The 21484-nt window shown below is 32.1% G+C and overlaps 2 protein-coding genes across 5 annotated transcripts; one reads left to right on the top strand and one right to left on the bottom strand.

Annotated features, from left to right (window-relative positions):
• Positions 1–2744: 2744 nt before the first annotated feature.
• Positions 2745–7559, bottom strand: LOC125067108 (acetyl-CoA acetyltransferase, mitochondrial). Of its 3 annotated transcripts, none has more exons than XR_007119709.1 (4): positions 7449–7559; positions 4315–4503; positions 2958–4035; positions 2748–2918 (listed from the first exon to the last, which is right to left on the bottom strand). XR_007119709.1 is itself a non-coding variant. In XM_047675489.1 (3 exons), the coding sequence occupies exons 1-3, from the start codon at positions 4814–4816 to the stop codon at positions 3013–3015; spliced, it is 1269 nt and encodes a 422-aa protein (XP_047531445.1). In that variant the 5' UTR covers positions 4817–4955; the 3' UTR covers positions 2745–3012. The 3 variants fall into 3 exon arrangements, 1 of the variants encoding a protein (XP_047531445.1); XR_007119708.1 differs by lacking the exon at positions 7449–7559 and adding an exon at positions 4760–4955; XM_047675489.1 differs by lacking the exon at positions 7449–7559 and adding an exon at positions 4760–4955 and having other exon boundaries at positions 2745–4035.
• LOC125067107 (sodium-dependent transporter bedraggled) lies at positions 7286–20116 on the top strand. 2 transcript variants are annotated; one of them, XM_047675486.1, is made up of 15 exons: positions 7286–7385; positions 7470–7538; positions 8913–10005; positions 10080–10210; positions 10325–10606; positions 11472–11662; positions 12767–12904; positions 13025–13259; positions 13637–13854; positions 13983–14177; positions 14768–14992; positions 15141–15208; positions 15899–16025; positions 17194–17372; positions 17943–20116. In XM_047675486.1, the coding sequence occupies exons 3-15, from the start codon at positions 8960–8962 to the stop codon at positions 18352–18354; spliced, it is 3447 nt and encodes a 1148-aa protein (XP_047531442.1). In that variant the 5' UTR covers positions 7286–7385; positions 7470–7538; positions 8913–8959; the 3' UTR covers positions 18355–20116. The 2 variants fall into 2 exon arrangements, with proteins under 2 accessions (XP_047531442.1, XP_047531441.1); XM_047675485.1 differs by lacking the exon at positions 7286–7385 and having other exon boundaries at positions 7399–7538.
• Positions 20117–21484: the final 1368 nt, after the last annotated feature.

Below are 21484 nucleotides of genomic sequence, written 5' to 3' on the forward strand. Positions count from 1 at the left end.
ATTTTCGGAAATATGAATGGATTGGAATTAAACTTATACACTAAAATCAAATATAATTTAAATATAATTTTAAAAAGTTAATTAATATCAATAATTATTTAATTTGTAGTATATTTCGTTATAATCAAAAATAGGAGAAAGTATAATAAATTTTCTTTCATTAAATGATATTATGTAATTAAACATAGCGATCGATATTTATATTATCCTTTTGCCTCGCATTCAAAAAAAGAATAATGTATTTCAACTCTATGCATGATTCTTAAATTGATATACATCCAGAACTGTTTTTGGGACTGAATTTAATAATTTGTGAAAATTATTATGAATTAAGTTATATTTTTAGACTAACATAGGATATGGAAACTCGCTGAATCTTTCGAAGAGACAAAAGTATCTCTACAGTATCTATGTAGAAATCTGCTAGGAAAAAATAGATGACAGGCGATAGCCAAATAACAATTAATAATATTATGAAATATTAATATAATTGTTCTTTAACCTTCGTCTGGCATCTTTTTTTTTTAAATAATAATGATGTAGGGTTTCATGTATCCAATAAAGAAATCAGTCCCGTAACCCGTAGTCTTGTGTCTCTTTATCCGTCGATCTACGCTTGACGCTTGTCTTCTTCGATGTTTTCGAGAAATAGATGAATATGTATTTTAATAAACATTAGAAACTAATGTCGCACATCCATTTTTTTTATTTAATCCCCATACTTTACAGAATCTTCATTTACAAATCAAAGATTTTAAGTTCAGATTCCACATATGATATTTTTTAAAGCTTTTTGAAATAGTATTTTCAGACAAATTTTTAAATTTGACTTTTTCTTAAAATAACACTTTTCGAATCAATTTTATTTACATATTTTTTTTTATGACTTAATTTAATAATACGCGTATGTTAAATAGTGCAACTGAGTTTTAAACAAGTTCCAACTAACGTACAATCTAATATCGAGGGCAGTTTTAGTAGATAGTTACGTGGAATAATTTAAAGCTTGTTTTCAAAATGCTTCACTCGCTCGGCTATTTTAATTACGGCCTCTTAAGCTGTTAATTATATTATCTCAGTGTGGAGTCTATTCTCCGAATTAGAAAAAAAAACATAAAAATTAATCGAACTTATACTCTCTTAATTTATTTATTTTAGTCTATACTAAATTAAATAAATGATAGATAAAGGCAAAAAAAATAAAACGTTTTAAATACTATATTTAAAACGTTTTATTTTTTTTGCCTTTATCTATCATTTATTTAATCGAGCAATAACTTAACATTTATCTTCAAAGTACAGAACCCTCTCCACGCCAGTTTGACTCGCTCGTAACCTTATATTTTTAACATTCGATTCAATCCAACAGCGGACAGAAAGAGATGATACTAGCTGCTAATTAGTTTACTACGTTAAACGTTTTACAAAGATAATTGTCAGTTCAGTCATTCGTCTTGTTGAAATTTTATTGTTTGTATTTTAATTTCTTGATCACAATTAAATTTAAATTAATAAAATATATGTGAAATAAAACGGAAATATTAGGTTAATAATAGTATTTTTTGCAAATATTTATTTTTTACAAGGCAACTTAATCAAATGTTTCGAAAACCCTCAAACTTTCAAAGATTAATTTCTGATCTCTTGATAATTATAGTGGCGTAGCATGATGTCAGGCTTCATCAAATAGTAATGGAAATGAAGTTTTTTCCACGCGCTGTTAGTACAAATACTACGATGTTAATTTTATTAAAACGATTGCTGGCATGTTACTGGTGACTCGTTTAAAATAAACCATTATAGTACAATTACATTATATAAGTGCGCAAAGATTACTTGCGACTTTTATAACTACGCTATAAAGAATCTCTGAGAATCTTAAATAAATATTATAATTAAGAAAATATCATTTTAAATCTGATGACTGATGATAAATGGAGCACTGACAAAATATATTTTCAAATTAAAATTTTACATATTTATGAAATATAAAATAAACAGGAAGTGGTATTTTTTACAAATAAATTTCGAAAAATTAAATTTGACATAAAATATTGTTTGAGCTGTTTTTACCTTCTTCAAAAAGGAGTAGATTCCTCACTTAGGTACAGAAACTTCAAAAACTTTAATGATTCATTTAATGAGGTAATCTTGGTGAACCAATGGATGAATTCAATCTAATATATTTGATAGAAAGGTTTATAAGTATAGTAATTGTTTATTGCTCTGTTTTTTTCTAAAAAACACATAGTTGTTGAAAGTGTATTATAGCCAAAGTTACAAATATTAAGTCACATTAATCATATTTTATTGATCATTAAATTAGTAAAGGTAACTTTTGTTATTTCGTGAAACAACCCATTTTTTAATAGTAACTTTAACTATTATTTGCAATGTCTCGTAGTCTCTTTTGTAATAAATCATGATTTAATCGATGCTTACATAAAAATTGACCATTAAAGAATAGCACTGGTATATCATATCTATATAATCTTAGCCACCTGAGATTTTCTTTTTGAGTTATATCAACTTTTTCAATTATAAGTTTATTTTTATATGGTTCTAACTCTTCCATTGCTATGTCACACAATTGACATGGGTCTTTTGTGTAGAATGTCAAAATGGGTGGGCCTTCAACACCATCATCTCTGAAAAATTACAAAGTCTGAGGAAATGTTAAAAATGATACTATATTAAACATTTTATTACAGTATTTTTATTATAAAATATTCTTCGTTTATATATATTTAAATAATCTAATAAAAAACTACAATATATTTTTTGAAATGTGATATAAACAATTGCTTAAAGCTACCTTAATAATAAATATGAAATTCACTTATGAATAATTGTAGCAAATTAAGAAGGCACTAACGGATACTTTTTACAAATGATTAATCTTTTAATCTTTCGAGAATATTAAATTTATTTACAACAAATTTAAGTTTCATGAAGATTGTTTTCACTTTAATTTAGTGTCACACCGTAAACATTGCTATGATATCCAGAAACTTACAATTTTTCAATCATTATAGAAGAAGCACCACCACCTCCATTACAGATGGATGCAACACCCTTTTCTCCTTTCTTTAAGGCATGACATAAGTGCACAATTATACGTGCACCAGACATACCAATAGGATGACCAAGACTTACTGCACCACCATGAACATTAACCTTGGCAGGGTCTAGGTCTAAGAGTTTTTGATTTGCGACAGCTACCACACTAAAAGCTTCATTGATTTCCCAAAGAGCTACATCTTCCTTTTTAACTCCAGTCTTTTTCAACAAATTCGGAATAGCAACTGCTGGTGCAATTGGGAAATCTATTGGATCACACTCTCCATCAGCATAACCAACAACACGAGCCAAGGGTTTAACATTCAGTCTCTGAGCTGCTTCAGCTGTCATTAATACCAGTGCTGCTGCTCCATCATTTAAAGTTGAAGCATTACCAGCTGTAACTGTGCCATTCTCTCTTTGAAATACAGTTGCCAATTTACTGAACTTTTCAAAATTAACTTTTTTGTATTCCTCATCTTCTGAAAATATAACTGGAGGAGCACCTCTCTTTTGTGGGACTGGCACTGACACTAACTCATCAGCAAATGCTTTAGCTTCATATGCTGCTGCACTTTTCTTATAGCTAGACATGGCATAATCATCTTGTTGTTGTCTGGAGATTTCTAGTTTCTTTGCTGTATTCTCAGCACAATTTCCCATATGGAATTTGTTATACACATCAGTTAACCCATCAAATACTATACCATCTACAAGTTGCATTCCACCATAAGCAGTTTCACCTCTTTTCAAATAGTAGGGCACATTTGACATGGATTCCATTCCTCCAGCAAGCATTACATCTTGGGTACCAGTTTGAAGGCCTTGAGTTGCCAACATCACGGACTTCATTCCTGACGCGCAAACTTTATTTACCGTGGTACATATAGTGCTTTTTGGGAGACCAGCAAAAATCACGGCTTGTCTGGCAGGGGCTTGCCCAAGATACCCTGAACAAACATTGCCCATGTATACCTAAAAAACAATAGAATAAAGCTTTGACCATAACATTTTTTTTATACTTAATTATTATTATGCAAAAATATATAACTCGTAAAATACTTTCTCAGTGTCTTATCTAAGCCTTTGATTATAGATAATTTATCTTATTTAACTGATATTTCCGTATAAGAAGATTATTTTAAATAGTTAAAAATTCAAATTTACTATTAGTAATAAATTATTAACTAGGTACGCATCTTCTACATCATCAGATATAACTGTAAAATAGAAAGTAGGCAAACATTAACTAACCTCTTTAACTTCTTCATTTGGAATGCCGGCTCTTTCAATGGCTGCTTTAACTGCGACGGCTCCTAATTCTGTTGCTGACACACTAGCTAGACTTCCTCTAAATGAGCCAATAGGTGTTCTGACTGCTGATGCAATAACGACTTCATTGAGAGAAACTTTGGTGGAGTACGCTGCCATAGTTCTTGATAACTATTTGCAAAAAAAGACAAAATAGTAAAAAATTTTTTTAAATATATAACTGTTATAGTATTTTTTATTTTTATGTTTTCACCTAAAACTATAATAAGAAAAAACTATTTTTTTAATTTTCTTTTTTGTTCTGAACCTTATACTTTACACTACGACAGCCTAAAAGCAACTGACTCTCAGCTGTGGGCTTTGGTTATAAAAAATCGAAAAATACTTCGTCTTGACGTATTGAAGACTTAAAATGAATAATACGTACCATACTCCCAGGAAGCATTTTCATGCTAATTAATCTAGTTCCTTTAAGAAAAATCATGTTTTATTCTATTCACGCCAAATGATAAATGATACTTATCGGAATGAAAACTCGCAACAAAAGACCACAAATCTACGAGTTATCAAATAATTAAAAAAATATTTATTCAAAGTTATCTTAGTTGTATGCTATATAAAAATAAGTCTTTTGTCATGTGCACAAAGATCAAAATTTGATTTACTAAACTATACAAAAGTAATCTTTGACCCTGCGATGTAAGATCGAGTTTATAAGGACATGTTCACACTTTGATGTAGGTAATAAAATATGTAATTCTGTTATAAGTACGTATTGTATTAAAAAACGAGTAAATTATTGCTAAGTACTTTCATTACCTTAATGTGGAACTAATGATATTCATCTTGTATTAAAAATTAAGAATCGCCTAGAACCCAAGCTAGAAAACTTGAATTGTTTCTTCATTAATTGTAAGTTAAAATTATCATTTTTTAGAATGTTGGTGTTGATTGTACTAAATATTTAATTTCTGTTATTAATCAATTAATTTCGCTATATTTAGGTCACATACGTCACTTTGATTGAATGTTATAGCGCTATATAACATAGACACTGCTTAACATGTATCATATTTCTGTATGATTGTCCGCGTATTAGAACATAGTTACGGAATATATATATATATATTTTTGTTTATATCTTAGGCAAACTGCTTTACCACTGACGCTATTCAAAAATTGCAGTTACTGTACTGTAGACAAATTTGTTATTAATTGTGGACCGCGTTTATAGATTCTAAACATATCTACAGAGATATCTAAAGATATAAACAAAAGTATTAAATATATACATATAAATAAGTCTAAAGTAGTCTATATATAAATATAAATTAATTTATATATATATATTTTTTAACTTATCTCTCAAGGCATCATTTCATCTTCAACTTAACAAAAGTTTCAGTCTACGATGTGAAACTAACATGTTACCTTGGTAATAAACCACATAATATTGAACGTTATGTCCTCAGATAAAAGGTTGGCACCAACTGGCGGCCAACTCCGGCATTTCGTGCACTCATTGGTCGAATCAAATAACTTCCCGGGCTTTCTGTTACACACTTCCGTCCCTTTTCACATAATCGCTTATACACCTGGTCTGTACCTTTTCGAAATTATGCTCTATTATATATTTTTCTCTTTTATATCATAATGTTCTAATTTCAAACTTTTAATATTTCTGTGGTTGAAGGTTATAATAATCATCATCATTACATATTATAAAAAAGTCGCTTACCGCTGTCTATCCCTGTGTATGCTTAGTTCCTATGTATTATATAGATAAAATTAGACAACGGATTTTGATGCGGTTTCGTTTTAATAGATAGATTGATTCAAGAGGAAGGCTTATATGTTTAATACATGCACAATGTAGTATAGAAACACTAATAATTTAAATGTTTCTAAAGTGATATAGTAAATAAACACATTTTTTGCGCTTACATTGCGAACGCTTGCTTATCTCTATGAGATAGGTCAAAATAATGTACAACAGGATGGTATACCTTAAAAAAGATTACAAAAAAGTCCGCCATGGTATGTCTATTTCTTAGGGATAACTCACATAAGGATTTTTATCCTTTACTTTTTACGAGAAATAATTTATTATTATTTTCGAAGCGATTTTAAGCAATACAGCATAAATCCTTATCCAATAAAGTACAAGTTAAATACATTGTGCATTTAATATAAATCAATATGGCCCATTAAACAATATAAACCAGCATGGCGACATAGCGGTTTGTATTGTCTAATGACTGAAAAATTGTAAACGTTATAAGACATTCTGTAGTATATTTAGTATCAGTATTGCACCCGTGCGAAGCCAGGGTGGGTCACTAGTATATTTATACTTTGTAAACTAATGATTTTACTACTTTGAGTGAATTGTGGGGAATCATTTGCATTTGATTTGACCTTTGGTTACTAATTTAATACTGTTTCGTATTTTGTCGATTAATTCATAAAACAAATACTTGGAACTTAAGTTTGTGATTTAAAAATTTATTTTATTTTTGATGAACGAATTTGAACATTCAGTACCCTCTTATCGTGTTAACTATCCGTCCGAATTAATTTTAAAATCGATATAAGATACATTGTTTTGGATAGCATTTATTTTCGTATACTGACGTAATTTATGAAATTTTACCTAATGGCCATGGATACAGTTTAAATTTGTTTGTTTAAAAATATACTTAATATGTTATAGTTAATTAATTGCAATAACAAACGAATAATGGCTTAAAAAATACTAAAATATTTATTTATTTTACTTTTGTTTCCGCACTTTGCTTAAATTTATTTAATTTCCAAGTCAAATAAATTATATTTTGTTCGAATAATCGTTCGATTGCTATTTTGGTAATTTTGTATGAACCAACCAAACGTCATAATGAACACACCTAATGTCAGAATGTGAGTTTCACACTAATCACACTTCACACTTCACAGTCTAACACGAACTGTCATTTATATGAGTAACCAAGTTACATATTTGTTGTAATCATACTTTTATGTACTAAATTAAGTATTAAATAGCAAAAATAAAAGTAAGTTAATGATTTATCTCGCAAACGATAGTATTAGTATTTAAAATGATTGGCTTTTCATACCAAATTAAAAACTTTCTGCAGAATTATAGTGTCCTGTGTTCACAAGGTAAACTTAATGATGGCTTATGGTAGCAACAAACGAATAATTTGGTAAGTAATATTAGATTTCACATTAATATAGTTGAAAAAGGGATGACATTAAACTTTATATAGTTGATATTGTTTGAGAAATTTCCCTATGTAATGTCAAAGATAAGATAATGTATGTCAATCTTTATAAGATGCAGTACTTATTTATTGTGTTTTATTATTATGAAATGATGTTATAACTGTTTTGTTAAATATGACGTCTAATACATATTTAGTTAAATAATTATTATGTAAAGTGTTTGTTTGAAGTCAAGTCTTGTATAATATTACTTACTAGATAAAATATATTTATCTTAAAAATAATAAATGTTTTTTTTTTTTTTTTAATATTTAACAAATTGTAATGTATTCAATAAGATTAAAGCAATTTGTAAGAGCTAAACCTTTATAATTTAATAATATTTTATATTATAATTAATAGGTGGTTTGCTAATTGAATTGAAAAAAGCTACTACATAATTAGTATATCAATCTATTCTTTGATAAGTAAAACATTAATAAAACTAATATATAAAATATATTTTTTTTATGCATTGTAAATGCTATTTCAAAATAGCCTTACATATATTTTAATACAGCCTAATAAACCCATCCCTTGTCTGTCTAACCTCTATGTCTAACCTCAGAAAAGTTAATTTGTTTATGATACCTTATTTCCCATACAGCTGGTATGTTTGAATTGTATCAATAAAGATTGAATATAGTACATTAAGAAAGTTTTTATTTTATTGATAGGGGTAGTTGTATATAATAGTTATTATATATACTATTTTAATGTTATGGAATAGTTACTTTTATTGTGAAGTCAATTAATTAATTTAATGTTGTAAATTAATTTAGTAACTTATCATTTTAATACTACTATGATTAATTTATTTTTACTTAATATTAACTGCAAGTAAAGATAAGCATTAGAAAAACAAATAAGAAAACAAAGATATGTTGGCAGGAAATGAGATATACAGATTCTTTTATGATTGCGCTAATTCTTCATAAATTTTATTGAAACAGTATCAATAAAGAGGTTGATTATTCTTGCTCGCAATGAAAGATAGTAGAGTAGGTTAGACATTAAGATTTTATCTTTGTGACTAGCAAATATTGTGAACCTAGCATGATTCATACAATTTGCAGGCATTACATACTGAGTTGGCATTATGGTGCTAAAATTTAACCATATTTCATAGGTGTTTTTCAATAATTAGAATCATTAGTTGTGTGTCTTATTTGCTTGTAAATATCCACCGAGATTACATGCATTGTTGACAATGTATAATCTGTGGAAAATTATGTCTCCTAAATATTGTACGTTATAATTTTTCTTTCTGCAATATTTGTTTTTTTTAACAGTTTGGTGATCATTATTTGTTCTAGGGTTTACTCCAAGCCGTGCTGGTTATGACTTAGGCCATGCAATAAAAATGGATGTTGTTAACATGGACGAAGGTCGATATGAGCAGAGGGAGAGTCTGCCAGGAAGTAGTGCTGAAAGTGATGCCTCGAGCAGTCTCTTCGAAAGTAATGACAGTAGTGAACAAACAAGCGATATTGAAAGAGCATCTGATGATGAAGAAGATTTGAAAGAAGATATACAAAAAAATATAGCTAATTATTATAAGTCTGATTCAAATTGTACATCACATAATTCTAATGACATCACAAATGACGAAGAGTTTCAAGCAACAGCTCTTTGTCAGTTTATGGATATATTAAATGACTTAGATGAAGTACTTGATAAGTCACTGTTGGCTTGCTTAGATGATGGTACAAAATCTCTGGATAGTGATGATGATGATCTCATTTGTGAAATAAAAAGTGGTGTTAACACTACTGAAATTAGGTCTGACCATTCAGATTCCCAAAGTTCAGTAGATGACACCACTCAAGTGGTAATGTACCATGCTAATGCTCAAACTTCAGCTCCCTCAATGGAAGAATTAGAAATATTGCAAAGTAATCTATCACCAAAACCAAATTTAGTACGTTCAAAGAGTTACTCGGAACTTCCAAGAGGTAGCAGGCAAATTTCGGCATTGTCTTTAGAGAGAGCTGGTACAATTAGTGACTGTTTACGAAATTCGATGAGAAGATTAGATCCTATTGTATTGCCAGCAATTCCCACACAAGAAACATCCTGTGAACCTCTTACTTTACCTGTTATATTGTTTCTTGAGCATCATGTTAATATGCGACCTACTAGTGCACCTATACAGCTCCAAGTTACAGCCGCTAATCTAAGCAGTGATGGATCATCAGGGCCACTTATAGTGGGTCGTCGGACATTGTTGATGAATAGAGCGTTATCTTTACCTTCAGCTGGTGAAAGTGATGCTACAGCCGTAGATTGGACAGATCGGAATACAAATAGAAATGTAGGAAGAAGTGTAAGTGCCTCCAGTTCTTCGAGTGAATCATTGATTCGTCTAGCACATATAAATCCAAGTGAAAATAATGCTTCGGAAGACAGGTAACGATTATCATATCCTTTAAATGAGACCTGATTATTTTAATGTAAATTTTAATTAATTGTGTTCGTTGCAGAAATGAAGAGACTGATTTACCCCCTTTTGGCGTTTGGCCACACAGAATGAGTGCAATGCTAGCATGCCTCAGTTGTACCGTAGGAATATTCAACATCTCTAGATTTGCCATACTAAGCGTACATTTTGGAGGTGAGTAAAACTAGAGCAAAATAAGTTTTTAGTAATGTTTATTTGTTATTTTTTTATATCTTCAATAAGAAATACTCTTAATTTATTTTTTGACAATTTTTTTCTATCTTTCAGCTAGTTTTATAGTTCAGTTCTTCATTCTATCTCTTCTGGTTGGAATACCGCTTTTTACTCTACATTTATGTTTGGGGCAAGTGCTCGGATCTGGACCTGTGGATATGTGGCGAATCTCGCCGATATTCCAAGGTGTCGGCATAACATTGTTGTTAATACAAGCCGTGATTGGTATTTACAGTATAATCGGCCTATCGTGGATATTCGTGTATTTCAGAGATTCGTTTATAACGTCTGACGATAGATACAAGTGGGCACTGCCGCATGAGTTTAATTTCGATGGTGAGTTTGTCAGTAAACTGAATGAATTTAATCTCAAAATAAGTAATGACGTAAAATTATTTTTCAAAGAGAATCAATTTACATAATCTAAAAATTGGTCACTGGTATTCATTGAATTAAAATAATTTTTAAAAGATGAAAACTATCCATTTCCAAATTCCTTATAATCATCGGATAGCTCTTATTCCTTATCCATCTCTATCTCCCGCCGTAGCCTAAGTTACTCCTTAATAATTTCATGACATAGTCCATTATTATTTTTCTATATAACGCATACCTAACACTCGTACAATATAATATTCCTCTTACGATATGTATGTCCATACTCCATACCACGATAAGCTTTCATTTCAGTTTACGTTTGGAACTAATTCCAAAAAACTACTTACTTAAAAACCCATTTCATAGTCTATCCATTCTAGTAATTTCATACATTAATCTCAGTGCAAATCATACGCTATTCACTTAAGTGACACGAAAATAACATCTGCACGATAACAATCGAGTTTCTCGCAGAGTAAATATTGGAATGGTAAAGTGCAAACAAAATAAGTACCGTGTAATTCATTTATCTAATATAAAACAGTAATACAAATATTACTTGCTAACTTTGTTAAACGAATCGTTTCTTGTAACTAATCGTTTTTGCGTTACGAGTAACGAGTCGTTAATGTCGCTTGTATTCGTTTTTACGCCACGCATACAATTTTGAAACTAACGATACCTTTTTTATTGGGATTATTTAAACGCCTTATTCGTAAATCTACTCGTAAGCAAAACGAATCGTTTCTCGTATATAGTAACGAGACATTCTTAAGTCCATATTTGCATTGAATATATATTTATTTAATTAAAATATTTTCAGATGTTATTCAAAAAAATACTACAATTAAAATACAAGAGACACTGCCGCAATATTTCCACGGAGAGGTGCTTCAACGTAACTTAAGTACAAACGGCTTTGGCTCAATAAAGTTTCAAGTGGCGTTCAACTTAGCCGTAGTTTGGATGATTGTCTTCGTCTCACTTAACAAAGGATTGAGGTCATACGGCAAGGTAATATTCAAACGCTAATTATACTGTTCCGCCTTCTCTGATGAATTTCGTTTGCAAATTGAATGGTGACCTTTAAGAGCGGAAACTATTATATCCGAAGTCAGCTTTTTTCTCTCTCGAAGTTAGATTAGTTTTAATGCTATTATGTAAAGTTTGATTGTTATTCCACTACAATGACTATTTTTTACATTTCATTCTAAACATTTACACATTTGATTTTACATTTATGTAAAATAGTTAATTTATTTTCTTGCTAAAACACAAATGGTACAAATTTTCATCCGAATCGGTTATCCCTAAATGTTGTCCTTCGACATGAAAAATAAGATCTGTTATAAAAAAAAAAATATTCAAGATCCGATAATACCAACCTGGGCAATCTGAACTCGTAAAAAATATTACGCCACAGTATACTCTAATTGTGTACAACCTTTGTTCCTACAGTGGTCCAGGTGTTCCCCCAGGGAGTTTTGGGAATATGGTAGACATGTAGCTGCAGGGGATCCACTGGATCCAGCTAAATTTTGAAAGTGGTCTATGAGCAAAAAAGTCTAGGAACCTCTGGTGTACTACATGCATTGTGTTTTTATCATAGTAAATGAGCAATGTGGCAAATATTAGATTTACTCAATCGAATATTAGGGCAATGCTCGGAAAAATTTTAACGAACAATCGGTATGTCCGGCATTTTTAACGCGATAAATATAGAACATAAAATGAATATTCGACTATTATATATGAATTTTATAAGCTATAAGGAAGGTGTTATTGTAATCGTTATTTATATAATCGGTTGCCTTCACGCTTGTTATGTAGTTTTATATTATTTGTTACAACTCAAAGTAAAATTCACAGGTGTAAAATTCTTAATAGTTTTAAGTTTTTCACTTCCACTTATATTATATTTTGGTATATAAGCTAAATATTTATGTATTTAAAATTTATTGTCAGCTTTATTCTGAAATCACGTTTTTTTAAATAAATTTTAAGTCTAAATATTGTATTTTCATAACTGGTAACATTCATCCGAAACAAATCACAGGTAATATTTTATTACTGAGTAAATAATACTTTAATATTTTATATAATGTGTTGTTTTTTCAGGTTATCTACATGCTCATATTCCTGCCTATCTGTGGTACTTTAGTACTCTGTACAAAACTTTTGACTCTTATACCGTATGATTCAGTAACGAACATATTCTCTGAGACCGAGTGGAGTGAATTTTTTATAAATAGCAATGTAAGTATATTTGTATATGTTCATTGAAAATAAATGAGTATATAATCATCATTTTAAAGCACAGAAAATACTACATAGATTATATATAAAACTAACTATAAAAAATATGTAATTTTCCAGAGCTGGGCAGCCGCAGCTCAAGAGACATTTCTCACATGGGGTCTTCTGGGCCCTTGCATAATGCAGCTAACATCACATAAAGATCCGAAAAATAAAACGAACATAATGCTGCAGAAAGAAAGCGGCTGTATAGTGGCCTTTACATTTGCAGTGTTATTACTCGGCTCCTTCTTAGCCAATACATGCGTGCAGATTCTGAAGAATCATGGCTACATTTTTATACCAAGCAGTTTTGGTATGTTATGTATGATTTTATTTTGTGAATAATTAAATCTGGTAACATTGTAAAGTGAAATATCAGTTAGTGCTACAATATATAAATCAAAATATTCTTTATTCTAGTAAGCTCACTTTTGATTGTCATGTGAATTAAGTGTTAAGTTACCACCAGTCATGAAAGTAGATTCTACCGTGAAGAACTGGCAAGAAACTCAGTAGTTACTCTTTTCCACCATTTTTATTACAGAGTATAAAAATGGTGGAAAAGAGTATGTCGATGAAGTATAATTAAATTTATAAAAATCTTGCCTGGAAATCAACTAATAATAAAATATCAAGTAATTATCACTTATGAATGTTTTTTTGACAGTAAAATGTTCTTTGTATTTTCAGAAACAATAAAGTCATCACAATTTCTATGGCCAGCTTCAGAGCCGTTACCCGGCAACACAGTGTCGACTCCGGTTCGATACATGGGTCATTACGGCAGTTTAGTCGGTCTGACAGTGTGGAGAACTGGTAATCCTGCAAGGGTGCTAAGTGGCTGGCAACCCTTACAACTTGCTACGCAAATAGTGCCCGCTACTTTAGCCGTTTTGCCTGCTAATGTTGTAAGCTAGAATTTTTTTTTCAATTATTTTTACTTAATTATATTATCATGATTACTCTGAAGTTGATTTATTCAAGATTTTTTTATGAAAACGTATATACGGATAAAACAAAAATATGTTTATTTCAGCTATCGCCGGCGTGGGCAGTGATATTCTACTTCATCCTGATAATGTTCGGCATCGCGCAGCAGCTGGCGATCTGGCACTGCGTGGTGACGGGCGTCATGGCCATCAACGCGCGGGCGCTGCGCGTGTGGGAGACCACCATCACGTTCTTCAGCTGCGTGGTCGGGCTCGCCGTGGGGCTGCTCCTGTCTACTGATGTATGTCTTTTTAGTGTCGCATGTTTCAAGATTGCGCTTTGCTAGCGGGGACCGCCGCTGTGCGGCTGAGCTTAAAAGAAAATATTTTTTTTGCTTATATCTTAATATCTACTCTTTTCTTTTTGATAATTTATGTTTAATAATTACAATCTTAATTCAGAGTATGTATGTATGTAAAAACTACCAGTGGGCCAACGGCCGCTTCTAGACAGGTCTATCGCGTGGGGTCCGCAGAGCGAACGAGGAGCGCTAGCGAGCTTAAGCTTCCATACACTCGCTTGGGACATGACATTCATGGTTGTAAAATCTCAATTTACGAGACGAGCTCATCGACTTGTTTAGTTGTGATTTAACTGTTTTTGTTTTTATTAAAAATAATGATACAAAAAATATTTCTCATACCGGTTGGACGTATCTCCAATAAATAAATTCGGAACAAACCAAGTATAAAAAAATAAATAAATGTGACAACCCTATGCGGCTCTGGCGAAAAGAAGCATTGCGCGAGACCGCAAGACGGTCCACTGGGAGTTCTCCCTTGCGCCGCGACACAGTGGCCTACAGTGGGCAACGCGCCGATCCCGTTCCAGGCGGGCATCCGCGTGGTGCACTTCGTGGACTACACGTGGGCGGGCGCGTGGTGGCAGGGCGCGGCGCAGGTGTCGCTGGCGGTGGGCGTGTTCGTGGTGCGCGGGCGGCCCTACGCGCCCGACGCGGTGGTGGCGGCGCTGTTCGGCGCGGGCGCGCGCGCCTCGGCCGCGCTGGCCGCGCTGCTCAGCTTCACGTGGACCGTGGTGCTGCCCGTGCTGCTCTGCGTGAGTGTAGACCGCGATGCACTTCTAAATAAATAATACAGAGAGAGCTCTGTATTATTTATTGTATACATTTTGTTATTTCGAATTATGATTACGACTATTACTAGCCATTTTTTTTTAAATAATGTTGATTTTGTGTTCGTTTCAGGCTCTATGTGTGATGGATTTCCGCGTCGGCCAACAGCGCCAGTTGTATAGTTGGAGGAAGCCTATAGGGTGCATATATTTTGTAACATTAACTAATTTTGATAAATGTATAAAAGACTAACTCATTAATGGGGTGATTATGTTTTAACCCAGCTATTAAAACATTTTAACCGAAAATTAAGGTCAAATCAAAAGAAGTATCACTGACATATTCTGTTCTTAATTAATGGTGAAGGTAAATACCATTGGGAATGGCGTTTTGAAAGCTACCATATCCCCACATGTATTGAAAGCAAGTATGCTTTTTTTCATGTAATAATCCTACGGCATATGGGCCACCTGATGGTAAGTGGCCACCACCACTAATATCAATGACGCTGTAAATAATAGCCATTCTTTACAACACACCAACCTTGAAAGCTAAGATGTTGTGTCTCTTGTACCGTTCAAACCGGAACACATCTATACTAAGTATTGTCGTTTTACAGTAGAAATGGTGTTGAGTGATGAACGGGTCGCACCTCCCAAGTAAAGCTTACTGAAACAAACTCCAATCTGCTTAAATCGAAACAAGGTCTTCGCCTAGTAGCGTCATATTTCCTGGCCTTTATTTGGCTCCTTTTATTACTCAGATCATCATTTCTATCATTTCATATGTGCTGATTAAGAAAAACACTTAATTATTATAATATTATAATTTAAATAACTTGTAAGTTATTACTATAAATATGATGTTTTCATAACATACCTGTGGCACAGATACTTCCCGATATGGGCGAGACAAGTGGCAGTGTTTATGCAACAGGGAGCCTTATTGCTGGTGCCGCTGGTCGCATTCGTTCAGACCTGGCGCTATATAACCAAAGGTCCGCCGGATATACTCGAGGTGAGATGTTTTTTAAACATACATTTTCTTAATACAAATAAATATATATTATTTCAAATAATTGTATTGCGGTTTAAAATGTTGGTGCTGCTAGGATTACGCATCGAATGATCGTTTGGATGACTCGGTAAGATCAAAGTTAAATACTTAATTTGTCACTTAATCGTTTTATGTATTCAAACTCAAACTCAAACTCAAACTCAAATTCCTTTATTCAATATAGAAGTATTACACTTTCTTATTGATTGTCAAGTTAAACACTACCACCGGTTCGGAAAAGAAAACACCCTGACCTGAGAAGAACCGGCGAAAGAAACTCAGCGGGACTTTTTTTTTTTTTACGTCAAATTAATTATATACATAATTATATATGAGTAGAAACAGCTAGGAGGCGATCGTTTCATTCCCAAGGTGTGCTATCAAACATAAACTCACTAATTGTATAGTAACCTTTCGCACACAAGCGTTCCTTAACAATTTTTTTAAATTTCGCAACAGAAGCATTTTGAACGCTTTCTGGGATCCTGTTGTAGAAGCGTATACATTGCCCCACAAAAGAGTTACTGACTCTATGCAGTCGAGTAACAGGAGTAACAAGATTGTGTTTGTTCCTTGTACCAACGTTATGAGAATCACATTTTCTCATAAAAACATTAATATTTTTCCGTACATACAAAACATTACAGAATATATATTGAGAAGCAACAGTCAATATCTTAATTTCTTTAAATTTATACCTCAAAGATTCCTTGGCTCCCAGGTTATAGATTGCGCGAATAGCCCTCTTCTGCAGCACAATTTTCACATTCATTCAACGTATGTTATTTTTTTATATTCCTGAAGTATTTTTTTTAAATATAAATTAAGCCGACTGGCCACATTGGCCACCCGGTGGTAAGAGGTCACCACCGCTCACAGACATTGGTGCCAACAGAAATATTAATACGATTCCCTACATCCCCAATGCGCCAGCAACCTTTGAAACTAAGATGTTATGTGCCCTTCAAACCGCAACAAAACAGTACAAAGTATTGCTGCTTTGCGCTAGAATATTATGACGGATGGCATCTTCCAGGCGGACTCGCTCAATGTTCCCCAACCAATTAAAAACGAATATAAAAAGCTGACAGTATTGAAGGTTTTTAAATGTTGTGTTAAATGTCCCCAGCGCGTGCAGAACCTGTACCGGCCGCGCATGGAGGGCGCGCCGTCGCCGCCGCGCTCGCCGCCGCCCGCGCCGCGCGCGCCCGACCCGCCGCCCAAGTACACGCCGCCGCCCTCCTACTCCACCGCCACGGGCGCGCGCCTGCTGTCCACGCTGCGCCGCAGCTTCCGCACGCTCCGCAGGTGAGCTCCGCCACGGCTGCTCTGGAGTAGCGGTGTGGTAGTTACTGTGTCCACTTTCCATCGAGTGAGCTTTCTGCTCGTTTGCCACCTATGTTGGAAAAAAAAGATACAGAACGAAAGGAAACGTTAAATAAAGAGAGGACCTAAAATGTAACCTTGTGAAACGCCTATTTGGAGAGCAGGCTCAAAAACTTAATCCCATTCATTGAATGAGAAATTAATGCAAGAACTTTATTTTCGCCCTAAAACGTATAGAAAAGCGTTTTGTGTGCAACAGAATCGAATGTTTTAGAAAGATCACCGGATAAACTAATAGCATTTTGTAATTTTTTTCATATAATTTAAATATGCTCAAGTATGGCTCTATTCGCGTCAGTCGTGGAGCGACACCGTAATAAACGATAATGCTCTTTAAATTTTATGAGAGACCACACAGAAAAAATATTATCATTTATAAAGCGAATTACGTACACATAGAAATACCTCAACGTACGCATTTAAGTACATTTAATTTTTGTTTTGTGAACAATTGTAGTCCTTGCTACATTATGAATTTCCATTCAATTTCAGAATAACCTCAAATCGCGCTGACACTGAAGACGTATCTCAGATTCCAATCACGCTGAGTGAAAGCGTCGATCGACAGCCTCAACCGCAGCCTCCACAATACGACTTTACACCGACAATCACCCTTACCGACGAAACCGATGGAAGTCGCCCAACGCACTCAAACAGACCGACATCTTCCCGTCATTCCCTCACGCTGACCCGCGATTATTTGCGTAGATCATTCGTCAGGAAGAGCGATTCGGCTAAGAGTATCCGATCTAGTTTGCGTCGGAGTTTCAAGTACGGGGGACCGTTGACGACCAGCCACGAGCAGTTGGTGAGAGACGTCGAACCAATATCCAATACCGTGGCAATGTCCGCGATGTTAGGAGACGATATTACCCACACTCGAAGTCTCGGCTCAGTTATTTGATTTGAACTAAACCGCCTACATAATATAGGACAACAAATTTAATACTAACAATAATTTTACAGTTAAACTTTTATTGAATAATAATTTTAGTGATATTTTTGTAACGCAACGAAATCAGTTGTATTTTATAAAGATGTTTAAAAATTCGTTTTATCGATAGATCGGTTAGATTACTGTTTTTACAATTTAGGTAGTAATCGTATTTTGTTTAAGATCGGAAACGTAACAAAAGTGATTATAATCTCATGAGGCATGTGTAGTTATAGGTATTTTAAATTAAATTGTTATTAAAATCTTAATTTTAATTCGACTTGAGTTGAAAAATGAACTCGCATTAAATGTTCAACATGTTACAGTACATCACTATTAAAAGAGTATTTTTGTGTATAAAAATTCCAAACAAAGTAATTAAGAAACGTCATAACGAATATTGTTCAATGGTTCCCAAACTTTAGTTTTAAAACCACAAAGTTAATTATTAATATACGAATAATAATTATTAACACAGTATTGATTGAGAGAATCTCACAATGTTTTACAATGAGCGATGGATGTTGTACAATTAATAGGTACTTAATAATATGAGAGCTTAAAAAATAAAAAGTGCTACTAAATTAAAATGGCATTTTTATACAATAGATTTTGTAATGTAGCAATGGTACAATGTAGATTAGGTTCATTGTATCGTTAAAGTATGTTAATGCATTTTTATATAAATAATGTTATATTTGAACGTGGTATTGATTATGTTGAGTGGAAGCGTTTTTAAGGGAACAGTTGCAATATGGAAACAATAAATTAAATCAGAATACAATAATTTTCATGAACTTATACAAAATAGTAACGTCGATATTTTTCGATATAATTAACTATGTTGCAACGTTTTTTTATATATTTTAAGGAAATATCAAAATAATTAAGTATGTACTTAGTACGTTTTTACAAAGAATAGTTGTGAGTAATTGAATTAGTATTTTTTTAATTTAATTTTCTATTTTTTATTCATCACAGCAGATTTGATAAGCTGTCTTTAGGATATCAGCCTGAAAGAAGATAAAATATGTTTCACGAATGTGTATTTATTATGCCGAATGTATTCACAACTTAATAAAAAATCTTAATTGTACAAAGTAATAGTTATAAGCGATACAGTTATTGAATTATTAAGACAACAAAATTATATCAAATACTTCATATAAATTCCGTTTTTATAAGTTTGCGATGTATGAATTAGTTATGAAATTTTTTTATTATGTTAAACTATATTTTAAATGTAAATAACTAACATTTAAGCATTAATGTTGTGGACACTATAGAATTCCCTGTAGTGTCAGAAATAAGGAGGTCAAGTAATGAATGTTTTCTTTTCACATCACATAGAAACTAGAACTGCCAGCTTAGTCAAAATCATATTAATTAAGTTATTGTTTTAATGACTCTATTTTGGAAAAGTTTTTTTAATAATATAAAAATAATAAAAGAGTACTTTAAATAATTAAGCTTACCAAGTATATCACCACGCAATCCAAAGTTAAGCTTATATTTTTAATTTAGTTCCTTTCTTGCATTTACAATAGTTGATGTAAATCCTTTAATAATTTTAGTTCTAGTCATATCACGGCTTCCACAAATTTATCGCATCCTTACATCACACTTTTTAAAGATAGCGCACATTTTAATATGACATTGGAGTTTCTTTTTTTTTAATGTATTTTATTTCTACATTCCACGAATAATTTCAACATTTAATACATAGTTAATAAACGTTTCTTTTTACAAAATTGTTGTTTAATTTTAAGTTATTTTATCTATTCCTTAAAAAAAAAAATTAATTAGGTTTATTATATAATAATATATACTAGTACAACAGTTAAGATATCATGTCAATAACATAACAACGCTTGCATAATTTCTTGAGGCCATTTAATTAGCTCAGTGAAATTTTATCAGTTTCGTATGATTCTATGATTATAGAATCCGGCTTTGTCCTGTCCCGGAAGACTGTACATATTCTGTAAAGTCGAAAGCTGGTGTAACAAATGTAGCTTTATTTCTCGTGTTCATACAATATTTGTCAGTTAAGAGCGCGCCTTCAGCCATCAAAATTTCATATTTCACCCACGAGCCCATTTTCCGCCCTCTTGTTGATTGTGAAGGTAAAAAAAACACATTCTTCCAACGCAACAGCGAATGATTTATAGTCATATAGTTAGTTTATATCCTTATAAAAATAAAATGAATTACTTGTTTATGTAATTGATATGTCTTAATAAGCTTTAGTACTCCGAGTATGAATTAAAAAAAATATGTAAATAATAGACGTTCGATGGAAAACAATTCTCAAAATGATCTCGAAATAAACATAAAATATTTCATTTTTCAGTTTAAATTGGATAACTGAAATCAAAACAAATATAAAATAAGCAAAGCTTTATCCCCACTTTAATTAAATTCTAGAGAAATAATTAGAGAAAAAAATGAAAGCACTTCTTATAATTTTTAATTATTTATTTAAAAAAATAACAGTCACTAATTAAAATGTTCACAATTCATTTTTAAATCCATAGAAATAAGAAATAATTAGCATATACTCATAATACTAGCCACAAATATAGAATACAAACATATTAAATTAAAATAAGGAAGCCGAGGTAATGAAATGTGAAGTGAAAGAAAGAAGAAAGAATACTAAGAAGTCAAGAAATAAGGTAGAGAAAATGAGACAAGTGATTCAGTTCGAGAAAAAAGATCGCGAAACATTTAACGACCTCAACTTCTCTTGTTTTCAGTCAAAAAGTTATAAAATACTCCAAAATATTTAAATTCGAGTTGTCGCCTTCGAAAAAAACATCAAAATATTAACATTAAAAAATCGTGTCAATTCTTATAATAACGTATAAATAAGTAGTCACTAAAACACAGAGTTGTACATTAAACTAGTTAAGTGTAATCAATTTTTAACCATAAAGCTAAAAATATAAAAAAATATGGCAACGTTAGTGTTGATTAAATAAAATGTTTGTCCCTTTTTGTAACCCTTAATACAAATTATGGATTAACCATATGATCATAAGATTGCTTGAAGATACATCAATTGTAATAATGTATTACAAGTAGTCATTCACATTCA

This window comes from Vanessa atalanta, chromosome 10 (assembly GCF_905147765.1).
Source record: "Vanessa atalanta chromosome 10, ilVanAtal1.2, whole genome shotgun sequence".
NCBI classification, from domain to species: domain Eukaryota; kingdom Metazoa; phylum Arthropoda; class Insecta; order Lepidoptera; family Nymphalidae; genus Vanessa; species Vanessa atalanta.

Bases quoted from the DNA above. Each gene is read 5' to 3' on its own strand.
- LOC125067108 (XM_047675489.1), bottom strand. From the start codon at position 4,816: ATGATTTTTCTTAAAGGAACTAGATTAATTAGCATGAAAATGCTTCCT. The intron at 4,504-4,759 runs GTACGTATTATT...TTTTGCAAATAG, and splicing joins AAATGCTTCCTGGGAGTATG to TTATCAAGAACTATGGCAGC. The intron at 4,036-4,314 runs GTTAGTTAATGT...ATTGTTTTTTAG, and splicing joins CAAATGAAGAAGTTAAAGAG to GTATACATGGGCAATGTTTG.
- LOC125067107 (XM_047675486.1), top strand. From the start codon at position 8,960: ATGGATGTTGTTAACATGGACGAAGGTCGATATGAGCAGAGGGAGAGT. The intron at 13,260-13,636 runs GTATGTTATGTA...TTGTATTTTCAG, and splicing joins TTTTATACCAAGCAGTTTTG to AAACAATAAAGTCATCACAA. The intron at 14,993-15,140 runs GTGAGTGTAGAC...TGTTCGTTTCAG, and splicing joins TGCTGCCCGTGCTGCTCTGC to GCTCTATGTGTGATGGATTT.